Genomic DNA, 16,312 nt, shown 5'->3' with positions numbered 1-16,312 from the left:
TTGATAACATATCAACAGCATCTGTAATACTGCATGTGAGATTGCCACCATTGCACCCTCACAGGCCTTATTACATAAGATTTATTACCTTTTGGTCGCACAGAGCTTTAAAGTTTATCATGAATTGCCAGAATAAGGTAAAAGTCAAGTCTTGATTATTTGAGATGGTGAATAAGTAAGAAGTGAATAACTTGGCTTATTATGAATGACTCTGAGGCCTGAACAGTGACTTCCAAATCCATTCCTCAAAGCTCACATTAGTGTTATGTTTCTCTACTTAGTCTGATGTTTCTTTAAATATTTGTTAAAAAAAGTGGGGTTTCTTTGTATTATATTGAATGAGTATATTATTAATCCTTATGTGCTTGGGGATGTACATAGCTAATTGTGATGGAAGTGGTGGGGGTTGTAATAGTAGTGCTAATTTTCATAGGCTGTTATTGCCACATATTGATCAATACACATAGTTTATATATACTATGTTGTTGCATGTGGTCTTTGAACAGTTGAAAAAAATGTGTACCAAGCTCACTTAGGAATCATTTGCCTTGGATAATCACGATTTGACTGAGTAGATGTAATTATCTCAAATGAGCATATACTGTAATTGTGTTTATGTCATACTAGTGCCTACTAGTATTTAGTGGGTTAGAGAAGTATTATGCTGTAAGTAGGTATAGCACTTAGAGAATATCTTGTAAAAAAAAAGTATTCTTTGAGCTTGACAACAAACTAAATCTCTCACCTTTTGTTCAGATAATGCTTGGACAGTGTAGAACAGTCCTTGAAAAATTCTCCAGATGAAATGTAGCATCACTACCAGTGACTGCATATTGGTATTTAGCTGTTGATATGTAATGTAAACTATTTGCAAAGGTATTGCTGAGTGAGCTGGCTGGATTTAGGATAGCCTTTATTTGCATATTTTGTTAACTAATGTTAAGTTGTTAATTGACCAGTATTCATCTTTCATGTTATAAAGATAGTTCTCCACTGAGTGTTACATCTTGTTCATATTTCTGGTCAAGATGGTAAGGAGTAACAGTGAGTAGATATGCCACTGATTCAAACCTGAGATATGGCTTCAGGCAGATATGGACCTTCAGTTTAGTGTATTGTATCCTCGTATCCCTTAAACTCTGATGGCTTATGTAGTTTCTTACTAACATAACTGACTTGTACCTACTCCTTCTATATTCCTCTCCCCACTCTTGATTCTTCCTTTTCCTTTCCACCTTTCAGCTTATCTCATAACTTTGTGAAAGATTTTTTATTTAGCATTCTGTAACAGTTTGCTACACGTTTGGTACCGAAAAAGTCAGAAGTTTTGTCTTCAATCAGAAGCTTGTAGTATGTCACACTTTCAAAAGGTGTCAGGTATATGATAGTCATAGTTTTACAAAAAAGCATTTCAGGTCACCTGTTGTTCTCTTCTAAAGTTTGCCTTTAGTTCTCTTCGCAGTTGTGCAGCCTGTGCATTGCTAAGGGAGGAGGTTTCACCATGTTAAAGTGTAATAGAGTAACTCCTTCATCCTTTAATGTGAATTACTTATTTAAACACCAAGTCTTTAGACTTACAAGCTTAAATGGCAAAGGAATGTCATTGGAGAAAGGGAGGGATTTATGTTTTGCGACAGTGTCAAGGAAGAAAACTAGGTTATACTTCCAGACCATCCATACATCTCTGTTATGCCTTCTGCGTCAGCTTAGATTTACAGGTTGAATTGTGATTGAAGGCTTGATAAACAAAAATATATGAGCTAGCAAGGGGATGAGATGACAGCTGAAATGTTAACCTCACATTGGTTGGGACTAGCTTTCTTTTGAGATTTTCAGCAAATCTTAATGTTTCTGATTAGAGTTTCAACTTTTCTATTCCACTCTCTCAGAATACAAAAAGAAGTCTTACTAACAAAAAACTGCTTTTTATACATAGAATCTTTGTATTGTTGCAACCTGCATGCCTTTTCTTGCAGTACAGCAGAGAGTGGATTGCAGAATGTAACTAATCTTCCATATTTTTGCAGATGATTTCATTGAGACCCTTCTTTTACATGCGTACTTATCGTCCTCCTTACCTTGTATCAAAAGTCAGTAATGTCTGTTTTGTATTATCTTATCTTGCATACACTAACCAAAATTTTGGGACATGCACATAAAATTGTAAACATTCTCTGTGTTGAACATTTAGATATCAGTTGACATTTTATCACGGTATGTAAAGATGTTTTATGATGTATATGATGATGTAAACAAATATGCTTTCAGCATTTGTATGGTCAGATGAATGCCTGGTTGTTTACAGATAATGGTTACTATCTCTATGACGATAAGAACAGTGGTCATCTTAATCTTAGTCGTCCCTGGGAGAATCCAAATCCTACATCAGATGACAGCATAATGGATGATGTTGCTGCTCAGTTCCTCCTCATATGTTTTCACATTGGGTAAGGTGATCATATCCATTATGTATCCTTTCACTGTGTCGATATGCTGTCAGTGGACTGAACCAGGGCATGTGAAGTGTCTTGGGTAAACTGCAGAGAGGTCAGTGGGGCCTGGTTGTGGATGGGGAGATGTGGTTTGGTGCATTACACATGACAGCTAGAGAATGGATGTAAGGAGATGTGGCCTTTCTTCATCTGTCTGAAAAAATATTGTCACTGTACTCTGTTGCACAAAGGGATAGACTTGGTGGGATGATTTTTTCATTCTTGCTCACAGTTTCCTGCCTAGTTATGTAGCTTTAAAAACTGACAAAAATGGTCTTGTTTGACTTGACCAACTTTAGCTTTTTTGTATAATGCACCAGAACCTGAGTCCCTAATGCAGAGTCAAGCCTGATGTTTCTTTTGTTTTTTCTGACCACTTCATATGCTTTAGTTCAGCCCATCGACAGTGCATCACCCTGTGTATATTTTATCACTCCAATTCTTTCTATTCCATGGACACCTCTTATGTTCAAGCGCTGATCATTCAAGAAAATTTCATTCCATCTCTTCAGTTTCCTCCTTCACCCCTCTCATCTGACATGTATACCTTCTTAGTCATCCTCTCCATATGGTCATATTTCAGCACAACCTCTGCTTTCTTGTACATACTCATTGCTACTACACCGTTTGTCTTACCAAATCATACTATTCCTCTCTCTTACCCTGTCATTTCATACTCAATGAACACTCCTCACACTTCATTTTGTCCTCAAACATTTAATTTCCAACACATCCATCCACCATATGTATTTCATCTCGGGCCTTTGTCTTGCATCCTGACAATACTATTAGGATTGCTGTAGTGTACAATGTTCTGATCTTCACCTTCACAGACAGTGACCTCTCTTTCCACATATTCCTTAATGCACCTCTGACCTAGAATAGATAGCTATGTAAGTAGAGTATTTACTGAAAAATAGCAACATAAAACAAGCAAGAGAAATACACAAGTTTCCTGTAATTTATTAATCTTCTTAAGATTGTCATTTCTGGTACAGTATTGTAATGATTGAACTTTTTCTGTTTATGAAGAGAATGGTCCATAGGTAGTACTTATGAAATTTCTCAATAATGATAATATACATCTTTTTCAGACCTTATACTTGGTTAAAGATTGCTGTTGGTATTATCTGCTATGCTGTACTTCATTATCTGGTCCTTCGGTATATTTTGGTGCACATGAAGCGTCATGTAACCCATCAGGCACTCAACCTCGTGAGTCACATGCTACATCTCATCATTCAGAATAATCCACATGTTAGTATTTTATTTTTGTGAAATATGCTGAAAATCAGGTTGTGGTAGAATACTAAGACTTGCAGACAAATAAAAATTTCTGTGTAATTCAAATTACTCAGCTTGTCATTTCAGCCATGATTATTACATAGTATTCATGGAAAGGTAAAGGGAATTTTATAGATATTTTCATTTCTTCATAGGTATTAGCACTATTGCATAGGCTGGGTATCCAGCTACCTGCGCTCCCTCCACCTCCTCAAGCACCACCTATAATAGAGGCCCCTCAGTTGTCATGTAGTGTTTCAGAGCTTTCTGGATCAGAGAAAACTGAGTGCTCTTCACCTGAGTACACATCAAGGTGAGAAACATGTTTCTGGTTTGCTGTAAGGGTTACTTTTTTGTTGGAAGTATGTGCATTTATGTGGAATTTTTGAAGAGATTTGGTAAACTGAGTAAAATTATTATTTGAACTCAGCATCTGTGCCATTAGTAATTTTAGAAATGTTCCATACTGTGTTATGTATAATCTTATGATTGATTTCTCAGTTGTTGATTATTTGAGATAATGCTGACATTAAACTGTGACCTGAAGATGAATTTAAGGAGCAAAAGAATGTGCAATGTGAAAGGATTGGGTTTATATGCTAGGAAATGGTTGTACTCGAAGTTCAAAAGAAAATGCCCTTTGATTTGCTGCACTAGACTCTAGTCATAGGTTTGTCATCTAAACGTTTGATATTGAGAAATCAAACTTTTAGGGCAGTGTGGAGATTGTCTTACATTGTAGGTGCTTTAGGACAATGAATATTAATGAAAGAGCTAGTTAGATAAAAGTATAGAACTGAAAGAACAAGAAAGTCAAACATTACAAGGTAAGTTGAATGGAAAGATGATAGATATTGATAAAACATAAAGTAAAAGTGCAGTTTGGGTAGTTTAGAGGTATCTTGGGAAGACATTGATAGAGGCTGTTTTGTGAGATATATGGCATTGTGAAAATTGTTCATGGAAATAGAGAAACATTATTATGGAATGTATTTTAAATTTTAGGACATTAGTTGAGAAAAAGAGTTTGCAAGAAACTGAATCTTCTAGAAAATGATGGTGATTGCAGGCCAAATTCTTGAATATAAATCCCGGAATAAAGAAACAAAAGAAACTATTGCGTTTGAATAAAGTGAAAGTCCACGAAGACCAGAGGAAGGTCAAAGAGGGAATAACAAGCTAATTTTGATGGTAAGAAATTATGCAGAAGGCACCCGTGAAATGATGTACTTAACAAGTCAGGGAAATTGCTTGTGACAAAGTATTGATTTTGAAAGACTATGGATGATGGTATGAGATGTAGGTATTGGCACAGAAATATTCATTGGTTAGGAAAGAGTGGAATAGGTGTGGCAGTGAAAATGACATTACAGAGAGGGAGAGGGAGATTTAGTGATGCACATGAAAACTGGGGTGTAGATGGGATGTTCAGATATGTTGAGGATTGGGCATGAACGTACAGAAGAATGTAATTGGAAAGTCTATGGGATAGCTAGAAAGGTTTATGATTGAATTATTTAGAGTTAGGTTTATTTCAGTGGAAGATGCCAGAGGAATTTTGTTCATGTGCTGTGGTCATTTATAGGTGAATGTGGTATGAATGGGTATGTTAATTGATTCTCTGTTATGAAGAGAGGTTCTAAAAGTTCTTTCATTCATCACCATTGAAATTGGTTGCTGAATATCAGGCATAGAAATCAGCAGAATAGTGTCCACAAAAAAACATTGTCTGCTCCCCATATGTTTTCAAAGGCAATACATGGCTAAGGTTTATTGCGAGTTCAAGAATATGATGCTTTTGGTGAACTCATCGTACATCTGGGCACTGAGTCTAGTTTCTATTGGTGTCAGTACCAGCAACCTGCTTCAGTGTGTCCCAGGCTATCTTGAGGGGATGATGTTCTTTTTTACTCTTCCAGGCTGTCACTTCATATAGGGAATTTTTCCTTCTGGACACAATATTTCTCCCACCTGTGCTTCAAGATGATTGGGTCTTCCCTTTCCAAGGAGGAGAAAGCCTGAATTCATGCCTGGAAGCAAGAAAATGTGGGTGAATGTGAGATTTCTAGGCACTCTGGGCATTCAAATGGCATGAACAGGTGGTTGCTTCTTGCAACACCTTATCAGCGCCTCACCTCATTCAGATCTAGACCCTATGGACCCAAAACATGTACGTAAAATACTTCGGGCACCTTGCCAATCGATGCCCAGACATCTGTGGATGGTAATCAAGGCCAAAGAAGAGATGGCAAAGTAACAAGATTTAAGTGTGACATTGCCTCTGAAAATGAATAGGGAAAGAGACTAGGTTTTTTATGGGCACTATATGGTACAGGTTTTATATTTCCTCAAATCTAATGAACACCACATGGTATTCTGTCCTCATGATATCCCATATATCTTTCACCTGGTGCCATAATTCCTCACCATTCAAGAATACTGTAGCTGTTGAGGGAAACACATTCATGTTGTAATACCGGAGAATTTTCGGTCACCATCCAGAGTGTATTGTATGAGATTCCCATCATAACAGTGCATAAGATTGGTATTAAGTTATGGTTTTATGTACAGTTTGCTTTGTCTTCATGAATTATTACATGATGAACTTAATGGCAGTTAAATGTAATAATGAATAAAAGTAATGAAAGTGTCTACTATGTAACAACTAAATTTTTGTATACCATTATCATTGCCTTCAAGTTTGAGCAGCCTTATTTCCATATGTGAAAGTTTTTTTTCATACGTATTTGCCATTTACCATGTTAGTGAGGTGGCGTTAAGAACAGAAGATTGAACCTTAGAGGGAATATCCTCACTTGGCCCCCTCTCTGTCCCTTCTTTTGGAAAATTAAAAAAATGGGAGGGGAGGATTTCCAGCCCCCCGCTCCCTCCCCTTTTAGTCACCTTTTACGACATGCAGGGAATACATGGGAAGTATTCTTTCACCCCTATCTCCAGGGATAATGTGAAAGAGGTAAAGGGTGATTTTTAGGGAGCCTGTTTTAAAATTTTTGATTATATTTTGTGCCAGCATTAAGGATTATTCATTGTGTTCATACTTTTGTTAACCCTTTGTAGCTCCATTGGGATGTTGTTTCCTTTCATTTGAATGAAAATATTCAGCTAAGATGATTTTGGATGTTATGATAATTAGTTTTGTTGTTTGATTTCATTACTTCAATGCAGAGACCATTATATTTTCTTTTGATTAGAAGATTCAGTTAGTCCATTTTTGGTCTCGCAAAAAGGAGAAATCTAGATGAATCTTGATACTGAGGAAAAGATATATTATTTAGCTCAGAGTTGTTTTCCTCTCTTTTTAAAGGTATTTGACGGACTTTGAACTGGTACAGTGTCTTGGCCGAGGAGGCTTTGGTGTGGTATTTCAGGTTCGGAACAAGCTTGATGAGAATGAATATGCTGTCAAAAGGATCTCACTCCCTTCTAAGTGAGTATTATTAGTGTAATCACCTGAATGTAATAGTATACATTTATATGATTATAGTATCAGTGAGTTGTTAATTTTGCCATTTCCTGTATTTCCAGCTGGTTAGCTTGTGTTAAACCATTTCTATAAACTATGCTGACTTTACATTTCTGTTTCAGAGGCACAGCAGTTCATTGAAAATTTTAAAGATTTGTTGTTTGATGGTGTAATAGTCCTGACAGTGTTTCATGAATGCGAGGTATGGGTCCTCAGTACAGTAGTACAGAGGAGGGTGGATGTGTTGTATATGAAATACTGTAGGACAATATGTGGTGAGGAAGGTTGATTGAATAAGAAATGATAGGGAAGAGAAAGGTGTGTTAGTACAAAGAATATGTACTTGAGAGCTGAAGAGGATATGCTGATATTGTTTGAACAAATGGAGAAGATGAATTAGGAGAGCTGACCAAGAGGATATTCATGTCAGAAGTTGAGGGAACAAGAATGGGGAAACCATGGAGAAGGTATGAGGATGGAATGAGAGATGTTTCGAGTGATTGGAACATGCACGATGGTGTGAGGCTAGCTTGGGATGAAGAGAATTGGAGCAATGAGGTATATAGGGGGCAATTTGCTGTCAGTGGGCTGAACTAGTAAATTTGAAGTGGTCAGGGGAAACCTCAAAAGGTTCAGAAGGCCTTTCTTTGCAGTGGGAGCTCTATCTCTGGTTTTAGTGCATTATGCAGTACATGACGCCAAGAGTGAATGTTAGCAAATGACGCTGTCGTTTTTATTTTCTGCCTTGTTGTGTGGGAAACAGTGAACAAATATGAACAAATTTTGATTCAGTGAGTACATGAACAAGGAATAGTCAGATGGTTCAAGTAATATATGGAAAAAATGATAAGGGAGATTTAATATTTTGTCAGAGTATGAAAAAGAAAATTGTTTATTGTGTCATTGTTTCCTTTTTTTACCTTATATTGAATTTATTGTTGTTATCTTTTGTGTGAGTATTGATGGAAAATATTCATATCTGATATGTGTTAGATAGTAACCTAATGCATTGGAAGTAGGTTTGGTTATTTTGTAATCATTAACAGTATCAATTAGTTTTTCGTTTTCTCATATGCTGTTTCTTGGTGTGCAGGAGGGACTTCTACTGTGTTATCTGTTTTTCTCAGCTGACCTCATCATTGAATCATCTCCCTCAGACATATTCTCACTTATTCTTTCATTTTTACCTTATTGATTTGAATAAACCAAATGATAAATGAGAATTCTTGGTCACTGTCTCTACAAACATTCTTTTCACAATATAAAGTTTCTTCATGGTGAGAATTTACTTTTCACCCTGTTATTTTTATTCTTTAAGAAAAGACAAATGTTCATGATTATTACTACATGGCAAACTTCATGGAAAACTATTCAAAATTGTGATGAATTTTTTTATGTATGTTGAAAGTAGATTTTGTGTTTGATGAAACATATTTTTTGCTAAGTTATTTGATGTCAGTTTGAAATGAATGACTGGGAAAAATATGAGGCAGACAAACTTGTTCAAAGTCACTCAAATATACAGATCCATGGGGTTAATCCTTTTAAAAGTATTTGTATTATCATCCTAGGAAGTCATCTGCAGAGAGAGTGAAGCGAGAAGTACGAGCACTGGCCAAGTTAAATCACCCTAATATTGTCCGTTATTACAACAGCTGGTTAGAATCTCCTCCACCTGGGTGGGAAGATGAGGCAGATGCGTTATGGAAAAGTGGGTAAGTTACCTCAGCCATGTTGCTGTGTTTGTAGTCTATTTTAAAAAGGTGAAGTTACAAGATAATTGCCCTACTGTCTTTTAAGCAGTAGCTCTGTTCTATTTATATGGAATGGATTAATTGAATACATTTACATTTGATGGTAATTGAATTTGCAGAAATTGGTTTCCTGCCCAGTCTGAAAGGCTGATATAAATGCTGGAATGTCCAATCCTTGGGTTAGACCTGTTTTTTATGTAATTTCATGATTATTTTTTTTGTGTGTGTGATTTTATTTTACCTACATGGATGAAAGGACAAAAGAAATAGAGAAGGAAAATAGTAGTATTAGATGACAGAAGGGTTTAAAATGTTTTCTTCCTTCAAGATGGAGTCAGCAGTCATCCAAGGAAAGGAGAAAATGATAAGATTTTATAATCAGTGCCACCAAAACACCATAATTAGCATTTTAGAGGGTATAATCCTGTATCTAACCCTAGTGTAGACTTGTTTGTATATTACATATATTGGTGGTCTCACTTATATGCTTCATATATATTTTCTTGCAAGGGACTTTCATGCATCTGTTTGTTATGTCTCCTATGTACCTATTCTTATATATGTGAAAGAGCAAGGAATATTTATTAGATTTAGAGTATGTGAGACCTTGTTGTCAGTAGGGAGCTGTGGATTTGGTGCATTATACATCATAGCAAGAATGTGAATGTAAGCGAAAACTGCCTTTCTTTGTCTGCCCCTAGCTCTACTCTGCTGATGTAGGAAACAGCACTCAGTTAGAAAAAATATTAATGATGATACTTGTATGTCAAGGCAGTAGATGATGGTAGAATGACAGTTTAAGTGAATGAGATCATTAAGTATTAATGTAAAGGAAATCAAGGTATGGGGTGGAAGGACATGACTTAGTGAAAGTTAGGTGGTATTTAATGGACTATATTATTAGGAGCAATAACCCAAGTCTTTAGAAAAATAATTAGTGTGGGATACAGTGTGTGTGAATTCACTGTGAATAGGTAATTTGAATAATGCTTTGGGGAGATACTTAATGTACTTATTGTCTATCTTCTTACCAACAGGGATGTTATGTCTACTTCACTTCTTTCCCCTGGCACTGGAGAATCCCACAACAAAGTAATGGAAGCAGTTGGAGTGACAAAAGTGACTGGAGAAGATAATGAAAATTCACTTGCCAAGGCCATGGACAGACTGGTTGCTGATCAGTTAGATAACTTTCCCAGCAGCTTTGAAGACCAGAGCAATGAAAGTGGATCACTGGGTGGTTATGAAGAGGATGATGATGGATCTAGCAGCTCTTATGAAAATGATGTTGAACCATATTTACCTGTAAAACAAGAGGACTCATTTGACATTGTTTTTGAAAATTCACTTACACCCTCAGAAATTGCAAAAAAAATTGACGATCATAATGAAAGTAAAATCTCTTTTACTGCATTAGAACCTTCAGATAAATTACAGGAATCAGAAAAAGATAAAAGAAAGGAAAGAAACAGTGTATCCAATGATTTTTTAGTGAATAGTCATGTTCCTGATTTCAGTCATGAAATTCAAGAAAATGAAGTAGAAAATAGTATTAGTGGGACTGTTTCATCTGAAGATTCAGGATGTGAAAATAGTCGTAATTTATATGGGCCTAACATTCAGAAAACAATAAGTAAGTCTAGTCATGGCATTAATAGTCAGAATGAAGGTGAGACTTGCTCAGTTTACCAATTAAAGGTTGTGAGCAGGCGTCGAGTGCATAGCCAGCCAATACAAAGCAGTCAGAATGAAGAGAGACCACGAACATTGAGTTTAGGTACAGACTCAAAAAAAGTGTATCCACAGAGGGAGGAAGAATTGAAGTCTCTGTGTTCAAAAACATTCCTTTATATTCAAATGGAATTGTGTCAGAAGGAAAGTTTAAAAGAATGGTTGTTTCAAAACCAGGAACGTAAGCAGAAAACAATATTTAATATTTTTAATGATATTGTGCGTGCTGTAGAATATGTACATGACAATCAACTAATGCATCGTGATCTTAAGGTATGTTCTGTACTTCTTTTCATGAGAGATTTTGATATTAGAAATATTTTGTTAAATATACCTCTTTCCCATTTACTTAGGACAGCTCCACTTGGTTTAGCAAAGCAAAGAGTTTGACATTAGAGATGGATATTGGAGTACTACAATTGAGTTGTTTATTAGATAACTGGTGCAAAAAATACACTTACTTATGTGTTTCAAGTTTTTGCTTTAGGTCTGCCATCCTCCTACATCAGTATTCCAGTATTTTTCTTAATGCACATTTTATCATGGAAGCAACTTCCTAAAAAATTTACCATCATTATTATCTACATTCCTGTTGTACCCTCCTTCATTAATATCACTTGATTAATTGTAACCCATAATATCATGAGGATTCAGGCTGTCTTAGAACTTGCTAATATGTCTTGAAAACACTAAAGCATGTTCTTGTTGTTTATAGAATCAACTGATAACCTCCTAAATTTTGTTTATTCTCCTGTGGAATGCTGCTTCCGCTTGAAGAGGAATGCTTTGTGGTCTGCCTTTCTTTTCTGTGAGAAACTCTAAATTTAAGAGTTGTGTTCATCAATGTCCTATGTCTCATCTCCAACCTCCCACTCTCATATCCAGTATTTGGCAATATTTCATTCTTTGTTGTTTCTCCTTTGAGCTGCTTGTGTTTTTGTGATATTAGTTGATTATTCCCAGGCAGTCTGAAGGTGGATATATTATTTGCAGCATTGTTAATTAAGTTTATTTTTTAGCATGTTTTTCACCTTACCTAATTCTCACCAAAATGCTCTTCAGACTATTTACATGTATCTCCTTCCTTAGCATGCCTTTCACTCCTCACACATCTTGGTTGTGGAATTTCCTTTCTTTACATTTATTCTTCTTACATGCATGCTACACTTTATTATGTATAGAGGATATAAGAATCTCTTGTTCAGTCATCTTACTACTGCTAATAAAGAAGCTCTTCATGGTTAAAGTGCATAGTGTTAGCATATCATGATTTTGCTGATGTGCATATCTCCCCTGTTTTATGATGAAAGCTGTCTAAATGATGTCATACTCAGTTTGGCAGCAACTTTCTAATAGGTGTTCGTTATATGGAACACTTGAAAATATATTTTGTGTGCATGAAAGTATTTCCATCTCTGCTTATTTATATGAAGAACATCTGATTCTTTTTATCAGGTATACTGTTTTATTATATAGTAAGATATCATACCTAGAACTCTATTATACATGATCTCAGCCCATACTTGCAGATTTCATCATTGAAACACTCTTATCAGATGTGTACTTGTTTTACCCTTCTTGTCATACCTTCAATCTTCCTTTGCCTCTGTTCCCTAGAGCTGACAAATATGCTCTTAATCTCTACAGATGAAAACAACTTTTTCTAGATCTTTAAAGATGTAATTGTGTTAATTGGTTTAGTAAAGTAGCATCGGGACAAACAAACAGTGACCCTATTTGCACACAACCAGTCATAAACTGTTGTTCTTTATGTACAAAAACCCAAAACTTTTTTTTACTTTGATTATGGCTTTCCTAATATTATATTTATTTTTGAAATGTTCACTCTTCCATGCTATGTCTTACAAGCATACATGAGTGTGGAATACTGTTAACAAGTTTTGATGCACTTGAAGACTTGCAAATGTTTTCATTATTCACCAAGAATTAATAATGTGCTTGTGTTTCATCCTACTTTGCGATAACTTACACATATCATCCTTGCTGAATGTACGACATAGTTATTATAGATTTTTAACCTTATTTTCTTTCTTGTCATATTTTAAATTGATAAGTCTTTCTGATGCATTTCATGCATAGTATTGCATACTGTTTTTTCCATGAAATTTCATGATTGCTGCTGTAGAAACAGCCATCATACTTTCTCTTGCATCCATTGTAGATTTTCGTGTGCATTCCATTTTTCGATCACCTTTGCTTGTAATTTGTTTGCCAGTTGTATTACTATCCCCATAACATATTTGTATATAGCATCATTTGTGCCTATTAGTCTGTCTTAACAGCATTAATTCTCTATTGTTAATTTTGTTGTTATCGTAATATCTTATCACTTCCCTATCAGGTTGCAAATTGAATGAACATGGTGAAAATAGTGGCTGGTTCCAACACAAACATTATGTAATCGAATTCAGTGTGTGATGAACACAGAGTCCCTTAACTACTGCGAGTAGCTAATTGTTATATAATCATGTTATTTCCTTTGGCACAGGTAGACAATACCTGGTGCACATCATTGATAGTTAACAGTACATTTGGCATTAAATAGTAAATTATCCAAGAATCTCTTTGGGTCCTTGACTGTTAGATATATGATCATATAATGTGACCAACCTAGCAGAAAACATTCTGCAGTAATTTCCTTCCTCAGAATACCTAAAATATATCAAAGTTACACTTAGTGGTAAAGTTACTCTGTGAAACAGTATTTTTATGTGTGTTAAGGAAAGCCAATGCTCTTTTTCTTTCTAGCCTTCCAATATCTTCTTTTCTCTTGATGGAGAAGTGAAGATTGGAGACTTTGGCTTGGTAACAACAATAACAGAGGATGAACAGGAAGTCAGGACTCCATCAGATCCCCAGACACAGTCATTTACTTCTGGAAGCAATCATACTCATCGTGTTGGAACCCAGCTGTATATGAGCCCTGAACAGGTATGCCTTAATAGTAACTTGATTATTTTATTTATAATTACTCTGGGACTAGTTTCAGCAAATCCTAGTGTTACCCAGGATCTTTGCAAAGGCATCTTCAGCCCAAGGTTGCATTACTTTCAGATGAAATGAAATGTAGAATTCTTTGGAGTGAGAAGTTCTTTGACGAGACTACTCCTAATGATACAGCCTTGCCAAAGGTGAATTTTCACTTGTGGTATATCATCAAGCAAGCAGGGTCCAGTAAAAAAAAAATTCATGTTGCCTGGGTGTAGAGCAACTTTACAAAGTTATGCAGCCATAAATTCATCACTATTTTTATGCCTGTATATATTATCCCTGGGGATAGGGGATTAAGAATACTTCCCACTTATTCCCTGCGTGTCGTAGAAGGCGACTAAAAGGGGAGGGGGCGGGAGGCTGGAAATCCTCCCCTCTCATTTTTTTTTTTTTAATTTTCCAAAAGAAGGAACAGAGGGGGGCCAGGTGAGGATATTCCACAAAGGCCCAGTCCTCTGTTCTTAACGCTACCTCGCTAACGCGGGAAATGGCGAATAGTTTAAAAGAAAAAAGAAAGAAAGATATATTTTCCAGTAATGGAACATTAGTCTGTAATCTGCTACAATACAGGATATTTATATAATGATACTGGATTTTTTTTTACTATTTACATAGGACTCAGTCATGATTCCTGTGTTCAAATTTAGAACCAGGCATGTATCCAGGATATGGTGGGGTTGTGCAAATAATGAACCTCATCAAGAATATGAAAAGTTCATAACATGAGTTTTTAACTCGGAACACTTCATATCAGAGAGAATATCATGCTTTTAAGTTATTTGGATACAGACATCAGTAGTAATTTTATATTGTTAGGGTATTAGATGAATAGAATGACTGAGGACATGAAATGGTGAGCATACATAACATGTTTGATAGCAGAGAATAGCCAAGAGATACAGCATCACATGTAAAACTTGTTCCCCTACAGTGCAGACTTACAGATAACTACTAATGTAAATCACGGAAATAGTTGACATATGTAGATATACATTTATTTATCCTTTTAGGGGACTAAAAGGTTGAGAATCTATAATTTATTTTTATATAGTGTATGGTATGTTGTATAGCTCACTGGGTATGCCCCTGGTCAGAATCACACTTGAAGTAAGGCTGTAGTTTGTGTAAGTAAATGGTAGGATGTATTGCTAGGAGACTATCTTGTGCTGAGTAGATGAGCAGAGCAGATATATGTTAGACATTATAACTAAATATTTGAATTTTCATTCACTGTTCTGCAGGTTAATGGTCAAATTTATGACTACAAAGTGGACATTTACTCCTTGGGCCTCATTTTCTTTGAAATGTTAGTGCCATTTTCAACTGGCATGGAGCGTCTTACTGTCTTGACTCAAGTGCGTGAAGGAAATTTTCCCAGTGGTTTTGAAGACCAGTTCCTGAATGAGGTATGGGTTTTGTTCCTTTTTTGTGAAATCCTATTACCTTTGAATCTGTCTATATCTATGATGACTGTTCCCATTGGAACTCCCTCAAAGGGGTGGCCATGGCAACAGATTCTCCATAACTAAAGAACTCCAGTTCTTACCTATGAAACATATGTATTACTTTATTCTGCGAGTAGGTGAACTGATGTAAAGTATTTTCTCATTGTTTTTGTCATTTGACATCTTTAGATGATAGCCTATACTTGAGCTTATATTGCTGACATGATATCGCTGATTTGATTCATCCTTCCATTCCTTTTCTCGCTTAACCCAGCATCTTTCACTATTTCTTATAGTCTTTCTTCGTGGAGTAGCTGTGTAATGGCATTTTGTCTTTCAATTTGATTATTGATAAGTTTTAGCTTAGATCTCTCATGTTTTGTAAGACGTACGTAATAGTTCAGATCTCATCCCATTACCAAACATAGATCCTTATGGAGGAAATTTGCCATTTTTGACATGTAAGTACATTTGATAAGACATTATTTCTGCAAAAGTATGATGTATAATTTTGCAGAGCATAAAGGAACCTCTTTTTCTAAGAGTGACTAAATACCAGAATCCAGACTTAATCCTGTTCAGGGTTTTGGTGTATTTGCTCAGTAAGTCATTGATGGATGAGAGTCCAGTTAACTTGTATTTCCCCCAAGATACATGGTTAGGTTTGAGTGAGCTACATGGATTTATCATGGAAGTGGTATGACTAGGATAGTGTCCACCTTCACTGTACAATTGAGCTCTGCCATTCTGGTAATGTATCCAGAATAGATGGGCCCATAACACATGAACCCATTAGCCCAGCCTTTAATATTTTTGAGTTTTACTTCTTAGTGTACTACTGTAGTTATATAGTTGAGGTGTTACATAGTAACTTACCTTTAACAAAGAAATGATTCCCTAGTAGCAAGTGGTGAGGAGTGTTATAGCTAGTTTTGATGTGTTGACTAAAATTGGATGACATGTAACTTAAGCAGGTAATATAAAAGTGATTTGTTGTCGTGTGAGTCCGCAGCCAAGCAAATTTGGAAGCATGTGTCTTAGGCATTACCTGTCAAAGTACAGAAATCAGTCACATAATCAGAATTGGAATTTTGAAGATAACGTTAAAAA

General features: G+C 35.8%; 1 protein-coding gene across 1 annotated transcript in view; it reads left to right on the top strand.

The window, feature by feature from the left end:
• Nucleotides 1-16,312, top strand: part of LOC139746392 (eukaryotic translation initiation factor 2-alpha kinase-like) — a 35,785-nt gene that overhangs the window by 11,583 nt on the left and 7,890 nt on the right. Inside the window, exons 9-16 of the mRNA XM_071657595.1 lie at nucleotides 2,306-2,447; nucleotides 3,587-3,749; nucleotides 3,932-4,089; nucleotides 7,102-7,224; nucleotides 8,832-8,975; nucleotides 10,052-11,018; nucleotides 13,515-13,697; nucleotides 14,999-15,163. Of these exons, the coding sequence (XP_071513696.1) occupies nucleotides 2,306-2,447; nucleotides 3,587-3,749; nucleotides 3,932-4,089; nucleotides 7,102-7,224; nucleotides 8,832-8,975; nucleotides 10,052-11,018; nucleotides 13,515-13,697; nucleotides 14,999-15,163 (2,045 nt within the window). The remainder of the gene's footprint in view (nucleotides 1-2,305; nucleotides 2,448-3,586; nucleotides 3,750-3,931; nucleotides 4,090-7,101; nucleotides 7,225-8,831; nucleotides 8,976-10,051; nucleotides 11,019-13,514; nucleotides 13,698-14,998; nucleotides 15,164-16,312) is intronic.

This window comes from Panulirus ornatus, chromosome 65 (genome assembly GCF_036320965.1).
Source record: "Panulirus ornatus isolate Po-2019 chromosome 65, ASM3632096v1, whole genome shotgun sequence".
Classification (NCBI taxonomy): domain Eukaryota; kingdom Metazoa; phylum Arthropoda; class Malacostraca; order Decapoda; family Palinuridae; genus Panulirus; species Panulirus ornatus.
Note: the sequence above shows the minus strand (reverse complement) of the source record. Positions and strands in the feature narration are given on the sequence as shown.